Source organism: Fopius arisanus, unplaced genomic scaffold (assembly GCF_000806365.1).
Source record: "Fopius arisanus strain USDA-PBARC FA_bdor unplaced genomic scaffold, ASM80636v1 scaffold00008, whole genome shotgun sequence".
NCBI classification, from domain to species: domain Eukaryota; kingdom Metazoa; phylum Arthropoda; class Insecta; order Hymenoptera; family Braconidae; genus Fopius; species Fopius arisanus.
This window is the reverse complement of record NW_011887747.1, coordinates 689,576-716,629: the sequence shown is the minus strand read 5'-3', so window position 1 is coordinate 716,629 and position 27,054 is coordinate 689,576. Positions and strand designations below refer to the sequence as shown.

At 41.0% G+C, this 27,054-nt stretch overlaps 1 protein-coding gene across 1 annotated transcript in view; it reads left to right on the top strand.

The window, feature by feature from the left end:
• Positions 1-8,827: 8,827 nt before the first annotated feature.
• LOC105273922 (methyltransferase-like protein 9) overlaps positions 8,828-27,054 on the top strand; it is a 23,231-nt gene continuing 5,004 nt past the window's right edge. Inside the window, exons 1-2 of the mRNA XM_011316650.1 lie at positions 8,828-9,247; positions 17,116-17,327. Coding sequence (XP_011314952.1) covers positions 9,077-9,247; positions 17,116-17,327 — 383 coding nt within the window. The 5' untranslated portion in view covers positions 8,828-9,076. The remainder of the gene's footprint in view (positions 9,248-17,115; positions 17,328-27,054) is intronic.

Genomic DNA, 27,054 nt, shown 5'->3' with positions numbered 1-27,054 from the left:
TCAATTTTTTCAATGGAGCAACAATTGGATGAAAAGTTTTTGCAAAAATACCGGGGGATGATTAAATTCCCGGTGTAATCAAAGTTTTCTCACTTTCGCCGGGAAAAAATGACATCGAAGTTGTGCATAAACGAAGGTTATGGATGTGAGAGGTGAAGGAGAAAAAAAAAATGTAAAAGAAAAAAAATAAGTATGAGGAAAATAAAAATAATGATGAGATGGGGGGAGGTGCCCTCTCTTGGCATTGGCAGGCGTTTGAAATACACTCGGCTGAATTATGAACCGTAAAAACTCCCAGTCCAAGACAACTTACGGGGCCTTAACCCAGGATAGTGGACCATACCAGTAAACTGTATTCACCCTCGCCAGTTGGGGTTATTATGGTGCGTATGGGGCCCCGGTGTGGTCTGCGGTCCAGGGGCACTGAGGACGGATGGAATGCCAGCACGAGTTCGAGTCGAGGAGAAAAATCAAAATGTGTAGAACGAGGGGGGGCAGAAGGCAGGGGGCTGAGGGGGAGGACTGGTTGGAGGCTTCCTCTGGCTAATATTCGAGTGGCAACTCCACCGGTCTCGTTAACGCCGTCTCGTTTCGAAAATGAACGCGAGGAGACCGCCGGTAAATGACGGCTCCTCGTGACCTGACGTGCCCCCAGCTATAACAAAGTCTGCTGGATCAAATTTAACCGCAAATACTGTCTTAGAAAGAATTGAATTTACCCGGCATATTTTTAAAACTGTTCGACACTCTTTCAAGATTTTATACACGCCTGAGCAATTGAAGGGTTCAGTCGAATATACAGCTTTATTTTATATTTTCACACTTCTCATTATGTTATTTGATATTTTGGTTCAATAAATGATTTTTTGGTGGTATTGGAAATTTGCTGTGAAGTGGTGAAATAGGATAAGTGCAATTATAATTATGATTTGAATTGGAAAAAATAGAAAATATTCAATGAAATTTAAATATTAAATATTCATTTAATGAATCGTGTTTTATGTGGTTTTTTCGGCATTTTTATTGAACAGTTAGAGCAAACTCCAGATGTCTTTGTGTAAAACTGAAACGTTCATGATTTCGTAGTAATTTAATAAGAATTGAGGAAAAAACGGACAATGAATGTTATAATTCTCGTTAATGTTAAACTAGACTCCATTGTATTATAACGTACAATGGACTCAGAGTCGATTACAGGGGATTGTAAATTGTTGCAATTATGAAGAGACCCGCTGATTTCCCGTGAACTATGCGGTATTTAATGGCACAACAGTATTATGGAGTTTGATCCTCGATAAGTGCAAAAATATAGAAAATATTTCGTTATCAATACGCGAAAGCTAATGCCATCATCAACAGTAAACGCATCCACCTGTTGTCTTCTCATGTCGCCTCGAACCCTTTGCAGGGGATAAGATAAACCTTTTTTTCCTGTCAGTTAAAATTTCATGAGCACTTTCTGACAATCCACACTACTCCGTACAATTTTCCTCGATTTTATTTGCACGTTTGATATATGAAAAGGGTTAACATCAGAAACCTGAAGGCATTGCGTGACGCTAATGTCCAGGATTTGTATCGGTGTATTTATGGTACATTTGTTGCAAGGGGAAAGAAGTGGTGGAAAAATTTCAATCCATTTTTTCGTTAATTTTACAGTGTTATTGTTATTGAGAAGAATTTCGAAAAACTATAAAGATAATTTCACCTCAATTATTCCATAAAAGTTTATATAAATCGGAAATATTAAAGTATGCAATTTCATTTTTTTTTTTGATCGAAGAAAACTGTTAAATTCAGTTCAATTATTCCATGAAAAATTATGAAAATCTTGAAAATTCGAGAAAGTTGTGCAATTTCAACAGTGTTTTGTTTTTTTTTCCTCCTAATGTAAAATAATAGCCAACTTTACATGAAATTTCAATGTTTTTCTGACAGTGCAGTCTCCACGCAGAAAAATTCTAATATAACACAGAAAAGAGGCGAAAGTGACGGTCGGATAAAAAATTGTAGTGCCAGCACTACACTGTAATTTTTTCCCTATGACCATGAGATTTTCACATAAATGTGGAAAAAATTGTCACGATTAAAGCAGAGAATTAATATTTTCCCCTGGCCGTCACTTTCTTTCACTACTGTATTGGGATATTATGAATAATTTTTCCACGTGTCATTAACCACTCGAAAATGTCCACAGGATATCACGTAATGACAGTGCCATAGGCTGATCTAGAGATTTCAGGGGCTACTTCGGATCCCAGTACTTTTATCCAATTCTCAATTGGAATGAAACGCGCGGCACTCTCGGCCCTCGACCAATAATAATTCTTACTCGAATTCAATTTGAATAATGCCGCGTGCGGTTACCATCGGCATCCCCGAGCGCACCTTATTATCTCACGTATCCACTCCCCATATACTCCCGATATCCCATCGACAATCATTTTAACTTATTTTAAGAGTTTTTTTTCTCCTCTCCCTCCCACACCCTTCCATCATATTCATTCCACCTCCCAGTCCACCTTCGACGTGCATTCTATTTCTCTTTGGTTATTCCATACCGTGAAAATTCATACGAATTGTTTATTTTTCCTCAATATCGAATATTTCAAATAATTGTAATTAATCTACTTAATGAACCATGCATTGCTTAAACAATAACAAAATAAATAAATCAAAACTGGTGAAAATTCAATGTTTCATAAATTTTTAAGACATTAAATTGTCTTCAGGTGACTAAAATAATGTCGAGAAGTTCAATCCACAATTGATATGTGCAAAATAACTTGAATGAATATACTTTAAAATTTCATGTGGCAAAAGATAATGAAGTTGTAATTTTAATGAGATTTATCAACTAATCAATGATTATTGATAGATTTATCGAACTATATAGTGATATGGAGGCTGCCTATTTGACGCACTTCCCTCGAATCATATTTTCATAGTGAATTCTCTGTGAACATGTTCAACTCTATCCTTCCCTTCTTTCGTGAATTCTTTGCGCCCAAGCCAATTCCCATTTCGCCCATCATTATTCCAGCAATACGCCTCGGCGGGTATTCCCAAAGCACACGCGCGTTTTCTCCCTCTCCGTTCTTCTTTATCCCCCAGGTATGTGCCATATCCAGGAAGGTATGCGCCTCGTCATGCCACGATGAGAGATCTTACTTGTTCATTTATTCTTGACTTTTATTTTTCATCCAACTGTTCTCTCTCTCTCTCTGTTCACATTCGTCCAGTTGAAAACTCAACGTCGACGATGAAAACAGTCGTGCAACTCGCCACTGGGTGCCGCATACGATCAAAAAATACTACTGGAAAAGAAGAAATACCTCGATTGACACGTCCAAACGAGGAATAACTCGGTATTAATCCAACTTTCCAATGGTCCAATTGGTGACTCCTGGGAAGTACAATCTCCTGTGACCAATTACGATTTGTTTTATTTATTTTCTTTCAACGATTCCGCGATTCTCTAGAGTCGAGTCATTGGCAATGCCTGTCGCCACGACAAAATAATCATGAGACTGTATTTTTTGTACATTCCATTTCACGCAGCAATGTTTAGCATTAATTATTCCTGTCATTCAGTCGTTCGTATAACGATGTGGACTCTCTAGAGCACGGGTGATTGAATTTTACAGTTTTGTTTATTTCGATTAATTAAAACAAAATTGGAAGATCTAATGGAAATATCAATTCAGTGATAAAAATTAACTGAAAATGCCTCCGAGTTTTTTTCTGCTATTTTTTTTTAATTGAAAATGTAAAGTCGTCTCATCCACATGTCTCTGGTCGATCTTTGAGGTAAAAATCGATCACTGAACAATAATCGAGTATTGAACGAGCCTCGGTTAATTGAAGTTGAAAACGAATGAAAAACCCCTTGCTTTTTTAATATAGGAGACTTTTCCCGGTGTAATCATCGGCACCTGACAAAAAAATCTCTCATACATAAAATATATAAATTTCCTCTTTTCTACTTCTGGGATTACGACAAAAGTCACTGTTCCCCCATTTTCTACTTCCGTAACGATACCTCGGAGAACATGTGTTCATTTTATTTCACGAAAAGAGGGGAGTAAGAGCGAGACCGAGAGGGGAGTAGAGGGAAAGAATGATGTCAGGCAATTGGCGATTATCGATTACCTGTCGCGAGAATTGAGCGACGACTCAAACCGACACTGTGACGACCCTGAAAAAAAAAAACTAAACACGGTGAACACTTTGTGTTTCAGCGTTTCCACTGAAAAACTATGTACCAGAGGCAAAAAAAAAATCCGAGTGCATATGTGCTACCCTCGAGCCAGGGGTGTGCTTTTTATCGAAACCATTATAGAACTTTTTTTTCTAACGAAAAGTTCTCAAAGCCCTTTTCTCACTTTCCGCCTCTTCGGGACCTCAGCCCCGCTGTTTCGCATGGATGAATCAAGCAAAATAAGGAGGAGACAGGGGAAAAGTGGAGACAACAGGGAAGACAATGCTTTCTCTTCCACTGCGTTAACATTCTCACTTTTTCCATCGGCAACGTTTAAACCCGAACGAAAAATGGTTTTCTGGGTTATGCCATAGTAAAAAAAAAACGTAGATCACTCATAAAATATTCTTCGGTGAGAAAAGTGAAAGAACACGATTTTTTCTCGAGGATCTCTCGTTGATCGTTATGGTGCACGTAAATCTTTCAAAAATTTGGAAATGGAGGGGTAATTTCACCTTTTACGATGCATTTTACTCAATTTTTATGGTTTATTCTAATTTCATTGTGAATTACAAATTCATTCGGCGCTCTATCATGTCGCACAAGTTTTATCCTATACAATACCCAATCGGATGAATTCATGTAATTATGAAATTGACAAGAATTATAAAAAAATTCTTAAACAAAATAAATAAATATAAGTTGAGGAAATTTTAATTTGTATTTCCAATCTCTCTATGGGAACTGAATTTTCCGGTTCCTCTGGTACGATTGAAAAAAAGACGTGATTTTTCACGGGGCAACGAACTCGCGGATCCACGTAAAGAAATCAAAGTGATGGCGGTCTCCCCCGGCCTTTCGCGATTCGTGATTCAGTTAGGAGTTTGAGGTTTGAGGTCGAGAGGCGTCATTATGTCGCAGAGAGTCAAGACTCGAGGGACTTGTGATGGTGAATAAAGGAGAGACAAAAGCGCAGAAGCTAGAGCATCTGAGTGAGTGGTGGTCAGCGGTGGTCAGCGGTGGTCAGCGGTGGTGAAGACGAAGGTGGTAACGCCATAAGGTTGCGTGGATGTGGCAAAGTGGTGCGAGCGAGAGGTCGATCCATCAGCAAGAATTTTATCCACCAGGTGAGGGACAAAAACGCTGCATTAGCGAGCTGTCAAGCTACCGTCCTGAAACGCTGCATTCACATCGACCGCCCGCTGATGTCCACTTCTACTTACTAAATTAGCATTATTACTATTTTACCCACCGACTTGTACACTGCAATCAGCCACAAAAATGTAATCAATGTATAACGCCAGCCAGTAATCCGAATAAAATAAATTCGAGAGTTGAAAAGAGTTGAAAAAAAAAACTGCACGCAGATGGACTGATGAAAGAAACCTTTCCTCGTCTTCATCGTCTGACTTAACGACCACAAAGTACGTTACCCTGGGAATGCACCACGAAGGCCAATATAACTCACTTTCACAGACTCTCAGAGAAGTTGAATATTCCTCCTCCTCCCCCCCCCCCCTCGCTCCATATATTATCCGACTTCTGATGCACACGTCACTGGAAAAACTTGCACGAATATGGCTTTTTATCATTTGGATTCTACACTGGGAAATCATACCTTGGGCGCAGGAGGTGGGAAAATCATTTGAATAGAACATCACGTTTTGAAGTAATAACGAGACTACTTGGAAGCAAGGCGGCTGCAGCCTTAAATTGCTGAGAAAAAGATTTCCGACTTTATAAAATGTGACTAGAGTGGATGAGAGATGCAATGTCCTTCCTGAGAATTAAATCGGATTTTATAAGAGTGAGGTGTTTGAAATATGCATCGATGTAGAGAGATTCATCCAATTCTCCAGAAAACTTAATGCAGCAGTTGTTTAATTTGAATTATAAAGAATCAGTCAATGGGCTTGAAAATGTGAGATTATGCTTTAAATTGTAAAAGTAATTTTTCAACAGGGAAGTGGAAGAATGAAGTGGAGTTCGTTGTCATGGTTTTTTTTTTTAGCGTGTGAATTTTGAGAAGAGGCACATGATACACCTGAAGATTGGGCGTCCTCTCGATGCCAGAGGATGTCTCGACTCCTCGTCTTACGCATCCCCATCCCCATCGAGCGTGTAAGTCCACGTCGGCGGCCATACATCACTCGGCGTCTTCTCGGCGTGAAACCCAGCACGATGGTCATCCCCACGAGTGCAACAGAGAAAAGGCCAACCTCCGGTAATTATTATTACCTCGTGTTTGTAGTGGTACGCAAGGGCCCCATTGCCAAGCCAAACAGCGGGGAACCAGAGAAAAGAGTGCGTTCGGTGTGGTTCCCTGTAATCAGTGTTAGAGAGAGGTAGAGACGGCACTAGAGGATGCGAGAAAAAATAAAATAAATGAAATGAAAAAAACAAAAAAATGACAGAGTCGCACGTACGGCGTTTCTCAAATTTACCCAGCCTCTCAGCACCTTCCTCACGTCAACGTGAATTTAAAATTGTCTATTTTCTCGTCGACGACTCGAGTTGGGTCGGATTCAGAATGGAGACGTTTTGTAGCGATACTCGCACGCTCCAACGACTCATACTGATGATATTCGTGAGATAAAGGGAAGAAATAAAGATCCTTTGTATGTACTACCTTTGAACTTGTCTCCAAAGCCCCTCCCCTCATCTATCCCTGGTTTTCCAACATTTTCCTCTTTTCACTTCAGTTCAGACTGAGCAAAATTCTCTTCTTCAAGTGGCCAAGTTCTTTTTTTTTCGGCGACGAGCATCGAGTGGAGGAGCTCCCAGGCTGACTCCAGGGCACGTTCGAGTTAGTCAGACTCCTGGGTGGCTGTTTATTCTTCATGGCTTTTCATTTCCACCAATTTCACTTGTTTTCAAGATCATTCTCCTCGTCAACTAATTTTTTCCACCGATATTTTTCTCTCCTCTCTCTTTTCAATGGGCTCTTTCTTTTTTTTAAACGTGCTCTCGGAGCTCTCTTTAGCAATCGTATCGCTTGTAATAAGCGGTCTCAGCGTACCTCAGTGTACCCACGATTATGAAGCTCCCCGGGTTGTCGAGTTAAGGCCCACGGTTTGGAGATAAACTATAAGCATAAAACTGTTTCTGTTTCGTCGAAGGGCATATTTAAATTCATTTACACAAAACTTGAAGCATCGTAGAAAATAATTGGTATTGGTGCTCTCAATGGCACGTGCACTTTGTGGTTGAATGAAAAAGGATATTTGGGATCTTCTGCGAACAGACGATGCGAAAAATTCTCCACTATTCTGTGACTTAAAATTCAATTACTTTTCATTGTTTCATTCTTTTATTTGTAGCTCAATTATTTAATAAAAGTTATTTTATTACAATTAAGATATCAAGAAGAGAAAATATTTTTTGTACTGTTACTTTTTGGAGATAAGAGTGACTTTTTCAAAAATCAAATTCCATCATCAACCAACTGCTGATTTTGAATAAATTTCTCTCAGAAATAAGATTAAATCCGAAGTAGCAAAAATTCAGAGGGAAAAATTCATTGAATGTTACAACGCCGTATTATGCTCGCAGAAGTATCGATGAAACGAAGGTATCGATAAATTTTCATTTGAATATTTTATAAATTCAAATTTCGTTAACAAGAAAGCAAGATCCATTGCTGTTAACGCCCGGTAGATATCTCCGGGTACTCCAATGAATATTTGAAGCCCCATATTGATGGTTTCTCGCAACAGTTTTATTCTCATATTCCACTTCTCCCCCTCGATATTCTCCACAGTATCCTAGCCGCGTTTCTTGATCATTCATTAATTTATGATAAGCTACCCTGGGTGCCGAGAGCATTACACCAAAACACCCACGTATATGTGTCCAGGATTCACCATAAATCATTTTATTTTTCGGGGGAGGTTTGGGGGACCTGACGTTAATTGTACGCCACCCCTCGTTACCCGGAGAAATGAGATTTTTTTAATTGGCGAATTTTTCACTGTCGCTGACACCGCGACACCATTACCCCTCTTTATTTCTTTTTTCATTCCTCGACGCTCATCCATTTGACTTTTCCCGCGCGCCTTCGCGTACCGTTCGATGAATAAAAATTTTTCACCGTCTCCCGCAAGAGTAATCGACTTCCTTCCTGATGTATTGATCCTGGTGAATTATTTTATTATTCTCGGGGGCTTCAGATATCCGAGTGTCTAAACGCGTCGATTAAATCTTAAGAGGGATAATGACTACCGAGTTAATTTCATTTTGTAACTCAAGGATTTCAAAGATAATGATGGATACCAATAATTTATGCGGAAGTTTGATATTACTGATAAAATTAAATTTCAATGAAATCTTCTGTTTTAGCGATGGTATATTATTTGTCTATTTTCCCTGGGTTTGACGCTTTTATTATCATCCAAAACATGATGAGTCAAAAGCGATAAGCCTTTCTAAATCGGACACCGACTGAAATTACCGAAAAATGAAAGACATTTGCTTTGTTTTCGTATTTTCTCCGGGTTTGTGGGTTGGTTTTATTAGCAGGTTTTATTATTGAGTGCGGGAACGGCAATTCCTAAGAAGAGTCTGCATTATCGACGACACCTCGATAAAATTCCTCAGGTCGGCATGATACCCGCGTGAGTGCGCCACCCTCTCCAACATGGCCACGTGCTAGACGTGTTTACGATCTCCGCATTTGTGTTAAATTCCCGATAGAAAAACAGCCTCCAGGAAAAATCCAACGTCCTGTCGTGGAAAATTCGATGACGGGTCAGTGAAACGTGACTATTTTCATTTGCAATGATAAATCGAGGTAGGTGTGTTCTTTGAGCAGTGGATACGTCATGCTCGTGGCTGTGGTGTTATCAAGTGGTTGAGTCCTCATGAAAATAATTTGAGATGGCATCAACGTCATCGCCACCGCCCAAATGCACTTGTCAGCTCAGTGACAGCGAGGACATGAGGTCTAGTGAAGCTGTCAAGAATTATCGACCACATGGGAGTCTTGCTCGACTACTCTGGGAAAAACAGCGGGCCGACGAGCGACTCTTGGGATACGACAAAACTCGGGTGAGCATCTTTTTTTTTTTCCCTCCCTTTTAAATGTGCGCTGTGCAATTGAATGTGTACGAGAGAGAGAGAGAAAGAGAGAGCGAGAGAGAATCAAACTCCAGTAATCACCGCACGAGGTCACGCCTATTGTCCTCTGCATATTACCGACTGTGTTGACTAGTATAGTAAAATTTTTAGTTTTTTTTTGTCGTTGAAACCTTCTGAGAATGGTAATTATTTCTGCCAATTAGTATTGACAGAGAGGAAAATTTATTTGGGGATTTTTTTCGAAATTTTTTACGTTTCATTCATCATAATTGCAGTAATGCTAACATATCCATGAATTATTGAGAATTTTATAACAATTTGCCGTTTTGGTGAATTGTTGTTATTTGAATTGCTGGCATTTTAAATTTGATGTTTCACAGGTAGAGTACAGTAAATTCTTAATTATTCTTTTTATTTTTAACTAACATTCTTAACATAAAGATTTTCGAGACTTGGGATATTTAGTTTAATATACAAGCAATTCCGATTATTTATTTTTTTCTCTAATGGAATTAGATGAAGAAAGTGAAAGATGCTACTGAATTCTTAAAGATACTAAATTTAAACTAAATTTACGGGATTTAAAAATGAAATATCAGAGGATGGTGTTGTTTGAAGAAAATCTGACAGTTCCACTTGCACTGGCGAACATTTTATGATTGATATCCCCCGATGATGTGCAAATTCTCAAAGGCGACTGATTGGCGCTATTAAAATCAGCTCGGTGGAATTAATTCGACCGGGGGGTTAATGAGTGAATGATCACGAGCGAAGTTCGTAGCTATCAATTAAATTCCCATTGACGCTGGTACGGTCAATTCCAAGTGGTGAATACATAAAGATTTATTAATTGGAGCAATCAAATGTAAATTGACGACGGAGTCACATGAAGTGCTTTCATCTCGCATCCTTAATCGAAGACTAAACATCTATTTGTGATCCATCGTCGGACGATAGCCTCCAGCAAATCCCCATTACGAGACCTCTAGACGAAGGAGAGAACTGCTAATTGCTTGTGCAATAAAATTTCACCGTAAAAAATCCCGTCATTTCCCCGCAGATTACCCCTAACCAGTGATTAAGTGAAAATGTTGCAATTCAAGTCGACATTTTATCCATTCAGGAGCAACTCTCCGAGCCAAATTATTTAATTTGAAATTCCCTGAATATCATTAAGAAAATATTTCACCGCACTCGGCAATTATCCGTTGCCAAATAATTGCATCAATTAACACGTGCCCCATTATGCGATTTGGCTGTAGCAATTGGGATGGGATTTTTTTGATTCTCTTTTAGTGGCACTTTTGTATACCTCTTTTTATTTCTCCGTTGATCTTTGGAGCTGGACGAGCACTAAAATCAGGCACGAGAAGGCATTCGCCGAAGACCATCAAGTGGAAAAAGATGGCAAGGCGAGAGGATCGGTGGAGAGGAGGGCCAGTAATAATTAGTACAATTACTCGGCAAGGCCAACCACTGCTCTATCTCTCTCTCACCCCGTTGGCGAACATACCTACCCTGGACTTGGGCCCTCCATCCTCTCCCTCTGCTCAAGATTCAAGCCCGTGCTCGGTAATTACGGATAATTACGTCCTCGCTATTCCTGAAAACATCGCCCGCACACTACAGTGTGTTGGCTCCTCTCTCATGGCCTCCGAACTCTCATCCCACGATTTTCTCACGTGTTTTAAAGGCTCTCGAATTACTTATAATTAACAGTTGAAAATATCGATTTGCCCTCGAGTCAACCATAAATATGAAATCCCGCGCAATCTTTATTTATTTTTTTTCGAATTAACCACCGAAGCAAAATTTCTTCAAACAAAAATCCACATCTCATTTTTCAAATGACAAACAAATTTATTATCTTTTCCTATCCCTTGAAGCTATACCATTGAAAATTCTCCCTCTCAACTTCTCTTAGACTAAACGTTCACACATTTCCACTCCAAAAAATCAAAATTTCCTCCTTTAAAAATGAAAAAACATCGGATTTCTCTTCATTCAAACATTAAAAAATACTCTAATTCGTTGATTAAAAAAAAGCAAAGTAAAAATGGCATTTTCCACTGCGATAAAAATCCTCCTCCAACTTTTCCCAAATTAAACATTTACTTGCAAACTAAAATACTCGGAAAGAACTCATTTCAATACTTCTTTTCCCCGAAGAAGAAAAAAAAATGCAGCGGCAAACTCGGAGCTCGGAGAAACTAAAAAAGAAAATCTAAACTTCCTTTTTCACCACCGGAGTATTCGCATTGACTCAAACAGACGTAGTGTATACTCCCCGGTGCGAGATAGCGTCGTGAAAAGTCGACCCTCACCGGCATCTAATATCCCTAAGCAAAGTCGAAGTGGAACTTTACTTTCAAGGGAGAGGAGAGAAACCCGAGAGTGGCAAGACGAGAGTAGTAGCAACGGTGTTTTTAAGGTTTTAAAAAGGGCGGCTCTGGACGCGCGAGAGGAGGAGAAGAAGAAAAAAAGAAGTCTAAGGAGAAAGACAACCAAGAGAGAACGACATGGATTCATAGTGGGAGGAACCGAGACAACCAATTCTGTGGCAGAACTAGCAGGAGGCGAGGGGGCTTTGAAATATTAAGTGACTGATGGATGAGACTCCTGAGGGAAGTGCGAAAAGAGGGAAGAGCACGAGATGAGGCGACGGAAGACAAGGGTAAAAGCCAAGTGGAGATGAGAGCGTGTGGAGCAGAAGGCATAACAAAAAGCCCCAAAAACAAAGAGAGACGAAATAAAGAAGCGGTTAGTTCAATTGCATTTTGCTGTGGTTTTTCACCGTCTGTTTTTAGTTTATCTTTCTTTTTTAATTCCCGTTTTCTTTAGAATTTTTAAGCACGCGAACCCACCACTTATATCCAAAACTATATGCACCAACATCTCGTGTACATTGATTATTATTATTGATAAAAATGCAAATTATTCCGTGAATATGGCAATTATAATTGACGATTTTTTCTTCACTTCACCCGCGAGGACAGGCACACCATAAATTGTCGTGTGGTGTGTCGTTGCTACTCGGTTCAGTGAGAGAGGTGACTTTTTTTTTTCTCTATTTTCTCCTTTTTTTGCGAGCATAATCATCAGACTTCTAATGGTGCACTCCTTTCATCGTTGGCCCTACCCGGTATTAATAACAATGGAGTGTAACCATTATCATTATATTGTTTGTTATCACGCGATATTGGAAAAGGGTGAGAGTAAAATTGGCCTGAAATAATGCGGTGGAGTACGCCCACAAAATGATGCCATTAAAATCCGGTTATTTTTAATTATTTCTCATTTATTTTTCTACACGAGAGGCATTTTCCATTCGATCACCATCAACCCCTTAATCCACTCTTTCTCATTATTTAGAGCCTCCGAGTTTCTTCACGATCTCAACACCGAGAAATTTAATTCCCGTGTATTTGCACTGAAATTTTTCCATCTGATTTTACATCATCAATTTCATTTTCTCGATAGAATAAACGATCTTTATCGGACAGAAGTTTATACGCCGACAGTGTTAACGAATAGATTTTCACGCATGATCAGGGGTTTCATAGAATTTCTCGGTTTCTTGAGCATATCGGAGAGGCGCCTCCACACCGATAACGATCCGAAGTGGATCCCAAGTGCTAACTCCAGTGGGATAAATGTTATGGATAATGCCCATTGGTTTGAGGCTGGATGAATGTGGAGACCTCTCCTGAGGTGGTGATGGGTTAAAAATGGCAGATGTATAGAGCCATTGGGTATTGGAAGAACGGGGAATGGGACCTCTTGTTGGTCGCATCCTGGTCGTTCTGATCCTCTCTCGTTTCTACGATGCATTCACCATATTCTCGGCGCGAACGCGTTCGTTAGCTCGATCGCTTTGGGTTAAAAGCCCTCACGGTTAGTTAAACCGTCCGCTTTTCCAATCAGCCTTCGTACACCCACCCGCGCCGATACAGTCGCTCCAACGCCCCGGATGATCCCTTGGGCGGATATCCAGTCCTTGATTGCATAGATATTTATGGGGGCAAAAATATTCCCTTTCATTTCTTTTCTTTTTTTTCAATACACTTTTTTTCAATTTTCTGGTTAGATCTGATACAAGTCTCTCCGAGAGAAATCACTCGACTGAAATACAGGGGGAAAAACCCGGAGAATTAAGATTTCCGGGAATTCTCTGATTTTTTAGAGAATTTGAAGACCATTAATTTCCCTGATTCAGTATTGTATAATCGATAATATTTTCATGTCAATCCGGTTTTTCTTGAGGGTCAGAAAAAAAATTTCTCAACTTGAAAGGACGATGACTTGTCGGAGAAAACAATTGTTGATAATTGATGATTGAGCGAAGCAAATAGCGTACAAAACGGTGATGAAAAATGCTCCATTAAACTCAAGTCGATGTTGCGATAAGAGAGTGAGGCGGAGTAAAAATGGAGGGACGTAAAAATGTGTCTCAAGTGCGCGTTCACGATAGCACGAGTCACGCATATGTACGTTTCGCATATGTCGTCTGGGGGGAGAGTTGAAAAAAAAAGGGATAGGGTGAAAAAAAATGAGAGAAAAAGGATAACTAAATGGGGCCCAACGAGGACGCGGCCAATAACATAATGGCACAGGAAGAGAATGCGCTTGACTCGCGATCCAACACGCCAGTGGAATTCGAGGAGCGTAGAGAAGTACGTCCAAACATCCCCGGGATTCCTCGGGGCGAAGTGTGAACCTCATCCTCTATCCGTGCACTCCTTGTTTATATCGTTTCGTGGTTTACGTCCTCTGGTTACCCCATTGGTTAGTCCGGGAGAATATGACGGAAAATATGGTGCGGGATAGTGGAAAAAAAGAGGATTGAGAGGCCGCGGGGTAAAAATAGAATGAGTCCGTAGAAAGGTAAACGTTTGGCGAACATGAGAGCAAGCTTCTGTGAAACCATCGATCTTCCTTAATCGACATTCTAAGCAGATCTCAGATAAACCCATCGGCTTTCCCCTCCCCACTCGTCAAGAGGTACCTCGTTATTTTTTTTATTCCCCCACCCTCTTTTTACATTTGGCTTGTAGGCGTCAATTAAGACACCCCGAGGTCTGATGTGTCTCGAAATCCTTTAACGAGATACTCGCGCTTTTTTTTGCCGAGTTTGGCTTCTGTTTTATGGCATTTTCTTGCCGTCCAGGGAAAATTCAGGAAACTACTCCGGTCGAGGGTTTCTGAAGACTTTGAATCGTAAATGTTTTATGAGAGATGAAAAAGTGAAAATTAGTCGGTTGTTTGGGGAAATTAAATGGAATATAATATCTGCGCATTAAAATTTTTTATGAAATTTCAACACCAGAATTTAAAAGCCATTTGACTAGAATTTTTGTTATTTTTCATTTAATTTTTTATTTAAACTGCTGGAAAATTAGGGAAATTACTGTAAAAATGTAATTTCTTATCACAATTAAATACCACAATCTCTTTAATAAATCTATCTATAACAATTTCCTTAGAGATTCAGTGCAAGTCCAGAATTTCACGAAAGACAAATAATTCCTTAATTTATTTCAATGTCTGATCAAATATAAATATGAATTATCACCAAAATCTGAAAATCCACAATTTTTCCAGTTTCTCGGTAAACATGGAATAAAAGTTGGCAGTTCTTTTCAATGACAAGATGTGAAATTTCCATGATTTTGGAGCGGATGATTAAAACAAAATTTTAAACAAAGATGAATTCGCGCAGATGAATTCAGAGTCATTTTGCTCTCGTTGCGAACCAGAAGAGACGCCGGGTGGACGTTGATTTAGGTGGCTGGGATTTTCAACCTCGACTACCTGTCTCTGGTGCTCGAATGTGTTGGATCGACGAAGGGAGGGCCGACGGGGAGGGTGAGGGCACCTCGATTTCTCTCGGCGTGTAACTGGGTGTATAGGGAGGGAATCCTGAGCACCACAGAAGTCGCCACTAATGACACGAAAAGGAATGCTGTTCGGCAGCGCGCGACCACAATCCGTACTACGGTAGCCATTTGTGATTCCCGGGGGGAAAACCAATGAAAAAAGGTGGATCAAAGTGTGATGATGGCAGGTGGTGATTGTTCAGGGCAATTAATCTATCGTCTCTTCGTAGAATCCTTTCAATCCATCAGCTCAACAATAGCATCGCTCAATTTTTTAAGAGTTTCTCTGGATCCAATAAAAATAGCCACATTTTTACTTTTATATTCAGAGAAATTCGATTTTTACCAATTTTCTTTTTACCCTTATAGATGTTCATGAATTTCTAGAAATTATGTATTTCATGATTTTTTTTCTATCTGGGGAATTATCAGAACTGTTTTTTTTCTATGAGATCCGATTCTACAACGATTTTACTCAATCGGTATTGTGACAGCTCTCTTCCATAATTTTCAATTAACCATAGAAATTGTTGGTAACTCGAAAAAATTGATAAGTTGATTGGAAAGATTGGAAGAAGTGAAAAATTCCATTTGAAAGACAGTGGTGGCTGGTAGACGTTCCACTGCAAGTCATCATACTCGACATACCACAGTTTTTCCCGTGGATGCTCATCGACCTTCAGTGCACCATCCCGTCCAAATCAATCATACACATATCCCATCACCGTGGTCTTTACAAATTAAATCGTTCAGCTTGTTGCGACTTTACAATTTAATTAATGGACAACAGTGAGCATTCGTATCACGACTATAACTGTTTACATTGCTGGTAGATCGATCCTCGCCGGAGTTTGATGGATGCCTGTTGAATCCGTCTTTCCTGTACGCAATTGCTTTAATTAGAGAAATCAATTAACGTCAATGTCATCCGGAAACGGTTACGAGACATCAATTTCCCCGAGTGCGTCCTCCATAATTCTCCAACTTTCAGACTAGAAGACCTCAATAGGAGCGTGCAAATTCCTTGAGTTAAAAGACCAGAATTCCAGTTTACCCCTCGACAAAAATTATTCCATCTGTTATTATAAATATTTATTTGATGCAAATAATTTTTTCTAATCAAGTTTTAGTTGTTGTTGTTTAAAATTAATTTATTACTCGAATTGAATAGTTTTGTTTGATCGGAATCAGTCATTTATCTGGGTGCAGTGCTGAATAATTTTCTCCGGCATTCCAATGGAGAAAGAACTCCCTGGCTCCGGCACACCTGGACGCCAGTGTTAATTACTCTCCCGCTATGATCAGCAAAACCAAAATTCCTCATCCCACCCAAGGTATCCTCTTTTTGTGGTCCAGCCGTCTCAACTCCATCCTGGGCATATCTACCACTAAAAACCAAGAGGACTGGCTGAAGAAAACAAGTGGAATAAAATCCCATAAAAACTCCACCTAAAGGGGAGCAGCAACAAGTGTCCCCCGTCGCGAGTTGAGGCGCAAAAGCATCTCTAATTATCCTCCTAAGAATGGCCAAAGTCGAGACTCATGTGGATGCCCTCAAGCGAAACGAAACAAAAACCAAACTGATTGCGTTTTTCGAATATAAACCGACTCTTTCTCCCATACCCACCCAGCGAGTCCCATTAGTCCCCGTGCGAATGAAATCGATTTATTCTTGATGCCGTCACTTGGGTAATTGGTAATTACTCGACCAACGCTGTTGTCCGCAATGACCACCTCATTACGACAAAAAGAAAATGAATAAAAATCGAATTGAATTAAAATTAGTAAATCGGTAGAATTGCCTATTCTCTAATGAACTTCAAGAACACTTCATGAACAGTTCAATCACGCTACAAAAGAGATCATTACAGAAATTTCATCATCTTCCTTAGATTCGACGATATTCGATATTGTAAAGTTGGTCTTAAAATTTTCAATTTAAAAATTGATTTTTGCTTTTAGTGGTACACGATCGATGAAAGCAAAATACGAGAGGATATCCTGAGGCTGTGGGTGCCACTGGGATCAGGACCACGACATGACCAGCCGGACGAGACAGCCGAGGGGTTTCTGATCACATCCACCGAGAGGTCAGACTCACTGCCCCTCCAGGCCTGGCACTCGTTGGCTAGATCTGCACTCTCCTGGTTCATCAGCAGAACTTCGATAAATGGGTAATTACTCCAACAATCCATTAATTTCACAACAATTAATATGATTAATTACCGTGTTTAACAAATTATAAAAATTTCACTTGCATTCTCGTGGCTGTCCTCTTGACATTTTGACTTCACCTTCACTCTTGGTGAATAGCATACCCAGAGATATCATCCGCATCAGGAATCTAAGGTCGTTTGCGAGGTGATGAAAGGGGGCTTTACCCTTTCGCCGTTTAATTAATAACCAAGGGGGGAAGATAGCATCTCCGCCTATCTCCCTGTCCCGCTCATCCTCGACAACCTGGTGGCAAAGAGAAGGCAACGTGTGCCTGATGGTGTATGAGGCATCACACGGCCCAGAGGATAACGTCTGGCCCAAACTCAGAAGGTGGGCATGGGTTATTGATGGCCAGCTTTGTGTGCCCCACCTATCACCCTTCATTTTTTTTTTCTACTACCGAGTCCCTCCTTTCGCCCTCTGTCTCCCCAAAACCGTTTATTAAAATCCAACTTGGGTGATTAACCTGCATTGCATAACTCACTCGGCTACTGAACTTACCCTCGGGCCAAAGGGTTTGTAACTTTGGAAATCACCATTCCACTTGCCGATTAAATCGCTTGGAAATCATGGAAATCGCGCAATTTCCAATTGCACTGGCGCCTAGAATTGCATGGAAAAAGCATCATTATTCCCATGACAGTTATGTCGATTTGGATTTGCAAACGAAATTCTTGAATTCAAGGAAATTCATGAATTTTCAATTAAACTGATTCAATTTTCAACGTTCTTATAATGTTTCATGATTGTAAAAAATGAACAATCTCAAAATAATTGATTTTTTTCATCTAAACGACATAAAAATGAATCGAATAAATGATGAATAAAGGATTAAAACTCTGGAAATAATTAAGGAAATAATAACGTCACACAAGGTGACAGTTAAAAAGCCATCGGTGATATTCACGAAACCGAATGTCGAGAGAATCAGTCACAGACGACTTTGATTGAATTTTTAATTACGCATTTTTCCTCGAATAATTTTTCGGTGTTATTAATCACAGACTCAATTATTTGCACTTCACCTCAACCCCAAGGATCTCAGTCACCATAAAGATATGACGTACCCGAGGCAGTGTGTCCCGCTGAGAATATTAATTACGTACCACCACATACGAGCGCAAGAAGGTGATCCCGGTGGCACCCAGAGGCACACACCACTTCGTACCACAAATTAATCATAATTAGTGACTTCATGATTGTCCTCCATCAAAGTGAAGTGCCGGCGAGTCGACTCTGAGCTTTTTTTTTTAAAAAAAAAACCCACCCAAAGAATTGAGCAAGTGAGATATTCGTTGAAAAAGGGAGTCAACAAATGAGAATCACTCGAAGCGTGAATCCGCTCTCCATGAAGTCCTTCCACATCTTCAAATGTCCCTCCAGCCCTCCAGACCTCCAGCACATCTCCCTCCCCGGATTATCACTGAAAAGTCACTGGCAATTTCTCAAGAACTCGTGCGCTTTTTCAATCAATTAAAATTGATTTCACCAAGTGAAAAAGCCAGATGGAGGTGTAAAAAATGAGTATAGAGAGCACGTATCATTACTTCAACAGCTATTACATTTGATGTTTCGTCCTTCGACTTGTCCCTAAGCCGGAGAATCTCGAAGGTCGTTTGAGGGTGTAAAATGGCTGAGTTTGCGGATCAAGTGTAGAGCGATGACGAGTTATATCTCCCCCCTCCTCGATTACTTGGTGGACAGACGGAACCCGGTAGCAAGTTTTTGCTGTTGTGTTGACGAGCTACTGGACAACCAGGAGTAAAGGACTGAGGGAATGAAGAACATCAAATACGAGAGGAAAGGGGCTGTTTAGTTCCGCGCGCCACCTGTTACCTCCCTGATATCTCTGAAATGTCGGCCCCAGCTATTGCCAGAAAAGGGTTATTCGGTGCTTCTCGATTGGTTTCTTCTGAAAGCACCTGGAATGCCTCCAGTGTATCACAAGAAAACTGATAGAATTTCAACTGTCAGACGGATTTAGTACCTTTTCACCTGGAAATGGAGAAATCACGAGAGCTATTGATTCAGCCACGTTCAATTAACATAATATAAACCGGACATGAATTGTTCTCAATTTGATTCATCATCAATTTGCGAGAGGAACAACAGGAGTCCGGAGTGTATCGTTCAATCATTTTGTCTCGAGCATTGTGACTAGGCAATTCGTGTGGTGGGGCAATGTGTCGCTGAAATGCCGGCGGTAAATATGATTTTAATGAGTAATACCCCTCCCCCTCTGTACACCTCCTCACCCCCGTGGGATTCATACCGAGCAACACCACCACAAAGCCAGTAGTCACATTACTGCAATCTCTTTCTACTCCCTCATCTTCTCTCCCTCTCTCAGCACATTTTCCACCCTCTTCTCCCCCCCCCCCCTCCCGCCACATTTGTATACAGTGTATACTATACCTTTCGTCCATGCAGTCGGGTAATTGCCAACCGCCTGGAATCAGTAATTCCACTGAAAATGTCCCACGTGTTTCCAGGAACATTATTACACTCGCTTGGTAATAAAGTGAGAAAAAAAAACGATGAATAAGAGATATACGAACACGTCGACATTAGCCACTGGCTTATGGAGTCAGGAAGTGTTATTGGTTAATGCTCGTGCGGAGAAAATACTGTATGCCGTGGAGATAGATAACGAAAATGGAAAACAACAAATTGGACGTACAAACGGTTAACTACTCGGACTGAGGATTGGGGACAATTGTTCATTCCAAAATTACAAGGTGACAAACTATAGGTTAACAGGGGAAGAGGACGACGGAAGGGACAACACAGGGGAAAATTGATATTTAGCAAGTGGTGGAACACAGTAGTCAGCGATCGATTTCGTCATCGACTGGGCTCAGAAATATAAATACTTGGTGTGTTTTTCAAAAGCATTTTGAGCTTAGATATAAATTGAGCATGGTCACTATTTGTTCAGAACCGATTTTTTTAATATGAATAATTTCATTCGATTTTACATAATGGCATGAACAGAAGATTTTTAATGCTTTTTTGGGTCACGATAAAAAAATTTCTTCAAACGTGTCTTAAACACAGAGGAGATGTTTTTTTCATAATCGATTGAAACAAGAAGGATCAATACCGATATTTGTATTTCTGGAATAACTAATTTCCTCATTGCTCCATAAATGATCAAAGAATGGCAGCTCTAATTCCCAGGCTGAAAGGACTGAATAAAATTGAAAAGCCCAGTTTAATCAGCCATTCAGCTTGGCATCGCCAAGGGCTGGACATATCCTCGACTCCAGTATCGAGATATCGGTAGCCATTATTCCTACCGTCAGAATCCCTCTGAATACCGATGTCCCACACCTACTCTGCATGAAACTCAACTCCACCCACACACAGCTGAATCCCTCAGCCATCACTCACAATTCCCCAGAAGAAGTGCGGTAAAAGCGAAGAACTCGTATATGTCCTTATCTCAAAGACCAACCCCTCCCCGTCTCAAACTCCTCTTCCACCCCCCGTTCCCTCTTTTTTTTTTTACCTCCAAGCCATACCTCGACCTCGTTTCTCCGTCTCGACGTCCGATTGGCCAGGCATCCACCCCCATTAAGATCGTTGGTCAGTAATTATCATTAGCGCGGTTGCGCACCAGCCCCTTCTCTCCCTGAAAACAAACTCGGTGTCCTTTACCCTGGGATTGGCAACCCTCTCCCGTAATTAAGTTGTGTCCACGCGCAAGCGCAACATCTCACACCGATAGTTCTTCCGTGTTTCTACCCAGGGGCTAGTCAGAGAAAACACTGTACAGATATACCAAACCAATGGGCCTCCCTTTCTCCCCATTTTCTCTTGATAAGGACAGAAAATCCACCCCCCCCCCCCCCCCGTGTCACCAACCTGTCTCACTCCCTGTGGCCAGTAATTATAAGGGGCGTTACCCCAGTGAATGTCTCACTGAAAGTCGTCGAGTTTGCGCTGTTTTAATTACTCATTAACCCGTTGGGGTGTTTTTGCCCGCCCACGAGGCACCAGGCCCCTCCAATCGTCGGTCTTCTCATTATTATATCACGCAGGGGGGTAAGCCCTGTTCATTGGTGGAAATTCTGTCTCATCAGCCACTCAAGCCCCCCTCCCCCCCACTGCACAATCCCCCCCGTTTACCTCTGGGGACTGCCATTTTAATTTGATTGAATTTCACCTGGATGGAAATTCTGTGTCATTTGAACTTCTTGTATTTATTTTTTTTTTACTCCTTACCCTTCCACGTCTCTTCCCAGCCCCTTCCTCTGCCTCCTCACAACCTGAAAATAAATGGTTCTGGGGTAGCGGGGGCCAGGGGGCGACTGTGTGACGAGCAGAACGAAATGCCAATGCGTCGATACTTGGAATAGAATTCTAGTGAACGAGGGAAAGGGGTGATGCATGTATGTAGCTTCTCGCGTAGGGGTGGCTGGGGGGTGAAGGGGTGAGATGGAGAAATCCTGGTGTAACCATACAGAGATGCGCATGTGTATCGATAAAAGGCGAGGCCAAGGCGACGAGAGACGCAAAGGAATGCCGTTTTGTCGTTTTTTTTTTGTATATATATATATTTTTTTTTTAGTTTTGTAGGACGAGAGGGCGGCCCGATGTCTACGAAAATCCTGTCAATACGCGCTTGTCAGAGCGGATGTACCTTAAAAATGGAATTGCATGTATTGTGGGAGACAATATAGAGCCGACGTTTGGACAATCAGTCTAGATTTTTTTTTCTCTCTGTTCTTCATTTGGAGCTCCTGATGTTTGTGATTGCCGAGAGTATGCGGGAGGAGTATTCGTAAATTTTGGAAATGTCGCATTGAGGGAAATACTGGGGTGGGAGTCAAAAAAGAGAAGCATACACACCGGATATGAGAGCTCTGTGTAAGCGCTCGCATTGCGGTTGAATTCTAGCATCGTTTACTCCACACGTGGGGTTGAGAGGAAATTGTCGGGCAAACTTGTCTGACTCTGCATGAGAATTTTATTCAGTGAAATCTGAAAAATTTCTGGAGTGGAAATAAAAAAAAACACACGATATTCCTGTGGCATGTAAAATTCGCGTGAGGGTTAACTCGAAGCAAAATAATTATTTAATTATTGAAGTTTTAAACTCTGAGGGACAAAAAATCCACAAAAAATCCCATCGTTATTCCAATCTGAAAGACTCACGCGTAATCCCACCCTCGAGATCCCATTATCGCCGAGGTCCTCGTGAAAGAATAAGGAGAGAGTGAGCGTAAGAAGGAGGGAAATAAAAAAATGAGGGGGCAAAAAAAAGACGCGATTTTACCTAGAGCACACGGGAGGAAGGAGAATCTTTAATACTCGCATTCTCCAGGATTCCATCATCCCCCACCCGGGGTCTCTCCCCAGGCAATCTCCCCAGTGCCATCACCCCTCGCCCTTCATCCCCAATAAGTGATACGATGTGTGATCACGTTTGCTGGCTGTCCACATACCGACATGGAGTGCCCTCCACTCACTCCAAGACAAACTGTTCAAAATGAGGAGAGACGGGGAAAGGCCAAGGAAAAGAGGGCGGATACGTAAGTGAGACAAAAAGAATGTGAAAAAAGTATAGCAGTCGTCTTTTAGTAAGGGGACCGTGGCCTGGAGAAATTAGGAGAGGGCGGGAGGGCGGTCAGGGGGTGGTGGGAGGAAGATGGAATCGTAGACTGGTATAACGATCCCGTTTAAACTCCCCTACTGGGTTTTTCTTAACCCTCTGTCATCCCCACTCTGTCGGTTGATCCTCTGGCCAGTGAATTTGCAAACTCGGTGTGTATAATTGTCCGAGAGGTACATCCTCGGCATTCCCCTCACCAACTCCCACCATAACACGTCGAAGGAGTGGCTCACCCCACCACAATCAGACCAGTGGTCCATCGGGCACGCCTGTCACAGCATCCAAACTCCTTTCTCCCACTACTATTACCCTCTCCTCTCTTTGCACTCATTGACGTTGCATTGACTCGATTCCCCTACTGATACCAGGGTGGGGGCTAAATCTGAGGAGCTAACGAGACCTAGAGGAAGGGGTCGCTAAATACAACTGGCGAGACCAATGTACCAGTGTACGACGCCTCTCCTTCATCCCTCGACGTAGAGGGATATGTTACCCCTTCTCTGGGTATTTTTCTCCGGAGAGGTGGCTGCTCTCTCATGGCATCATTCTACTTTTTAGGGGTACATTGAGCACCGGGGTGAGAACAATTACTCAGGTTTATAAACAGCAATATGCACTGGGGTAAAGTTCTCCATGAAATCTTCAGCAAAAAAAATTCCTTTTTTTTTCACACCTGCATTTATGCGTGTTATTGGATTGCTTTTTTTCAAAAAAGAAATCCGCGGAATTTATTACAGATAAGTCGAAAAAAAGGGAAGTGCAAGGCGGTATTGTGCTACATTAATGAATTAATTAACTAATTAAAAAAATGATGACAGAGTATTGTTGTAAATACTGTCGCAGTCGAAGTAATTTCTTTATTCAACTCGTCGAGGTGAAAAAAGGACGAAGGGGAGATGTTGTGTAATAGGTGAAACAAAAGGACGAGAAGATTCTTGTGAAAATGAAAAGGGACAGTACGTCACGGCGGAGTGACGATGCTGGAGTATAGATAGGGTGACTAGACGCATTCCTTAGGCATTGGCCTCGATCAGATCCTGTGTCACTCGGTTCATTAAGCTGGAGTAACAGCATGCCCAGGTGTTCACCAGAGGGCAATAACTCGGCCCTCCATATCCCCTCTAGTCATCCTCTTCCTTTACCTATTTATTTTTTCATTCCCATTCCTTCTGTATATAAACTATAGTGGCGCTCGATGCACTTGACAGCGCACGGGGCCAAATCAACTGGAACATTAGCCATAACCAAATAATTTTCATTAAAATTCACAACCAAAATTAACAGCACCATACAATACACTCGAGCTATCCACATTCATTGCTTCAATTCACTAACACTTCGGCGAGACCTCTTAAAAAATCCCAGTGATATTTTCACTTAAATTCCATTATTACATATTATTACATCCATCTTTGAATTTGAGATTTCCCGGAATTTTACGCGATTCCGCAGTGAATATTTATTTGCATCTCGAAACTCATGGATATCTATGAAAATAACACAACTCGAAATATTATAACTGAAAGAAATATTGTTTCAAAATGTTACAGCTAAGAATAATGTATTTACATTATAATATTGGGGCTCGTTAGTAAAAATCCCAATTCACTAGTAGAAAACCACAAGCGAATCCGAAAGGGAGACATAGCAGTCACTAAAAAAAATGCCGAATCCGCAAGAAAAGCCACACGTGTTTTGCACTCTGAAAACCGCTGATTCAATTTCCTCTGCATCTTCACGCGCCAAAAAAAAATAAATCCGCGGGCACAAAATCGAATGCCCCACGTTATTTGCAAACAATAGCCAACCGCGAATAAACCCCGAGGACCTGGTTTGAATTCTTTAGATGTCCACCAGCGATACGCATCCCATTAACATATTATTGCTATTATTAGGTAAACGATTCCCCGTCGATTTTCACCCGATTTCTCCCTCTCGGCTCTTTAACACTAAAAACTGAATAAAGATCCTGGTGATTTAGCCCACCACCTTGAGTTTGAGTTTACGAGTGGGCCTGTAAAAAAGGGAGACGTGAGGTCTTGCCGAGTTTCGGCTGAAGTCGAGAGGAGGGAGAGGTATCGAATCGGAGGGAGATTATACGCCGCCAAAAATACGAACTGAGGGAACTGTGGGTGCGGATGAGGGAATCTGCGTATGATCTTTACTCCCTGTATACAAGCATTTGGAAATTCTTGACATACAAAAAAAAAATCTCGAATTTATCAATCCGTGGATGGATTCATTAAACGACGAATTATCCTATTATTTTCCAATAAAGTGCGAACACGGAGTGAAATATTTAGTAAAAATTACGGAACTTTCAGTTCACTTACCGATGAAGGAGTTGATTCGAAAAATTTAAGTGACGGTATCGTTATTTTTCACCGATAATTCAGATAAAAATTACGGAACACCGCGGAAAAATTCCGTGACTTCAGTTAAAAATTACGTGACAGTTCCGTAAAATTTCCGACAACCACATTTCGCTCCAGAATTACGAAAAATACACGTAATTTTTATTAAATATTTCTCTCAGTGAAAACAACAAAAAAAAACTTCCCAAAAAAAATTCAAGGTTTAATGAAAAGTTCTCAAATGTACATTGAATTTTTTATTGCCGCCGAAAGAATGGCACGTGCAATGAGAGATCCTTGCGCGAATCAAAATTCCAGAATGCTGGAAAAAAAAAGGGGAAATAACGCGATAACTATCGATTTGCCACTGCGCGGTTTTGGCATTCGATAGGATCCTGTTACGCGTGAAAGACGCTTCGTTATGCGATACTCACGTATAATGATGGTACCGAGTAAAAATGGTATAATATCGAGGGAAAAAAAAAGGGGGGGAAAACCCAGCGGAGGAAAGTTTGAGTGTTGCTGGAGGGAAATGCGGTGGCAGTGGAACGTGAGTGTAATCGTCAGACAGCACGCCGCCCTTCTGACATGCAGACTCAGCCTCGTACGTGTTCTGATTCTCAAGAAAAAAAAAAAAAGAATGGCATCATCATCGGGGAAAAGAGTGTCTCTGTGAATAGATAAGAGCGGCAAATTAGCCTGGGCATCCCATTAAAACTCGAGATATTTCATTTACTTGTTCCTTTGATCTTGGGGCTTTTTTTTTCGCGAGGGGGATTTTTCAAACCACTCTGCCATCTGCATTACTCGATGAAAAGTTTATAAACGGCTGATGGCTATTCCCTTGGAGAATTATTTATTCATTCATGATCAATTGTTTATTTATTTATTATTCATTCGAGTTTTCGGAATTTTTACATTTTTCGGGGTTCCGATTTTTACCAACTCCTATTCAATTAGATTTAGCATTTTAAATGAAAATCTTTCATTTTTGAAACTAACGACGTCTTTATGAAAAATAGGTAGAAAGACTGATGAATTACTCCAGAATTTCTTGGAAAAGCAGACAGATCTCGGAAATTTCACGTGAAAAATCGAAATATTCCTGCAGAACACGGTCGCGAGAGCCGGTTCATTATCCACAAGAAATCCGAGTGTTCGTTGGAGGTATAATACGTGAAAGATCCCGAGCACCGAGATAGTGACTCCTTGAAGGGCCAGACCGCGTGCCGCCAGGCCGCCTCGCCAAATTAAAGGCTGCTTGCTCTTGCCCTCGTATACACTTTAAAAATGGTATATCGCTCGGTAAAAAAAAATCCAAATGAATGTTTGCCACATGCACACAATGGGAAGAGAGCACCAGGAGAAAGAGAGAAAGAGTGGAAGCGGTGAATTAATTGTCGCTCGCACGCCGCCGCCAGGTACTACCGCGATCCTCGAGTCTGATTTGTGGCCCGCACGTGTGTCCTCCTGTGCCCCTCTCCCTCCTTTTAATCCTAAAAAAAAAAAAAATCAGTCACTAAAAATCGAAGCGCAAATGTTAAATAAAACAAATGGAAATGGAGCTAAAAGCTACCTTTAAACAATGCCCTCCTTCCCCTTATTTCCCCCACCTGATCCTCTTGTATCGCGATTCAATTCCCCTTTTTGTTTTTTTTTTGTTTTTGTTTATTATTCAATGTGTGCAGACCTCTCGAAGGGGGTGAGGGTGAC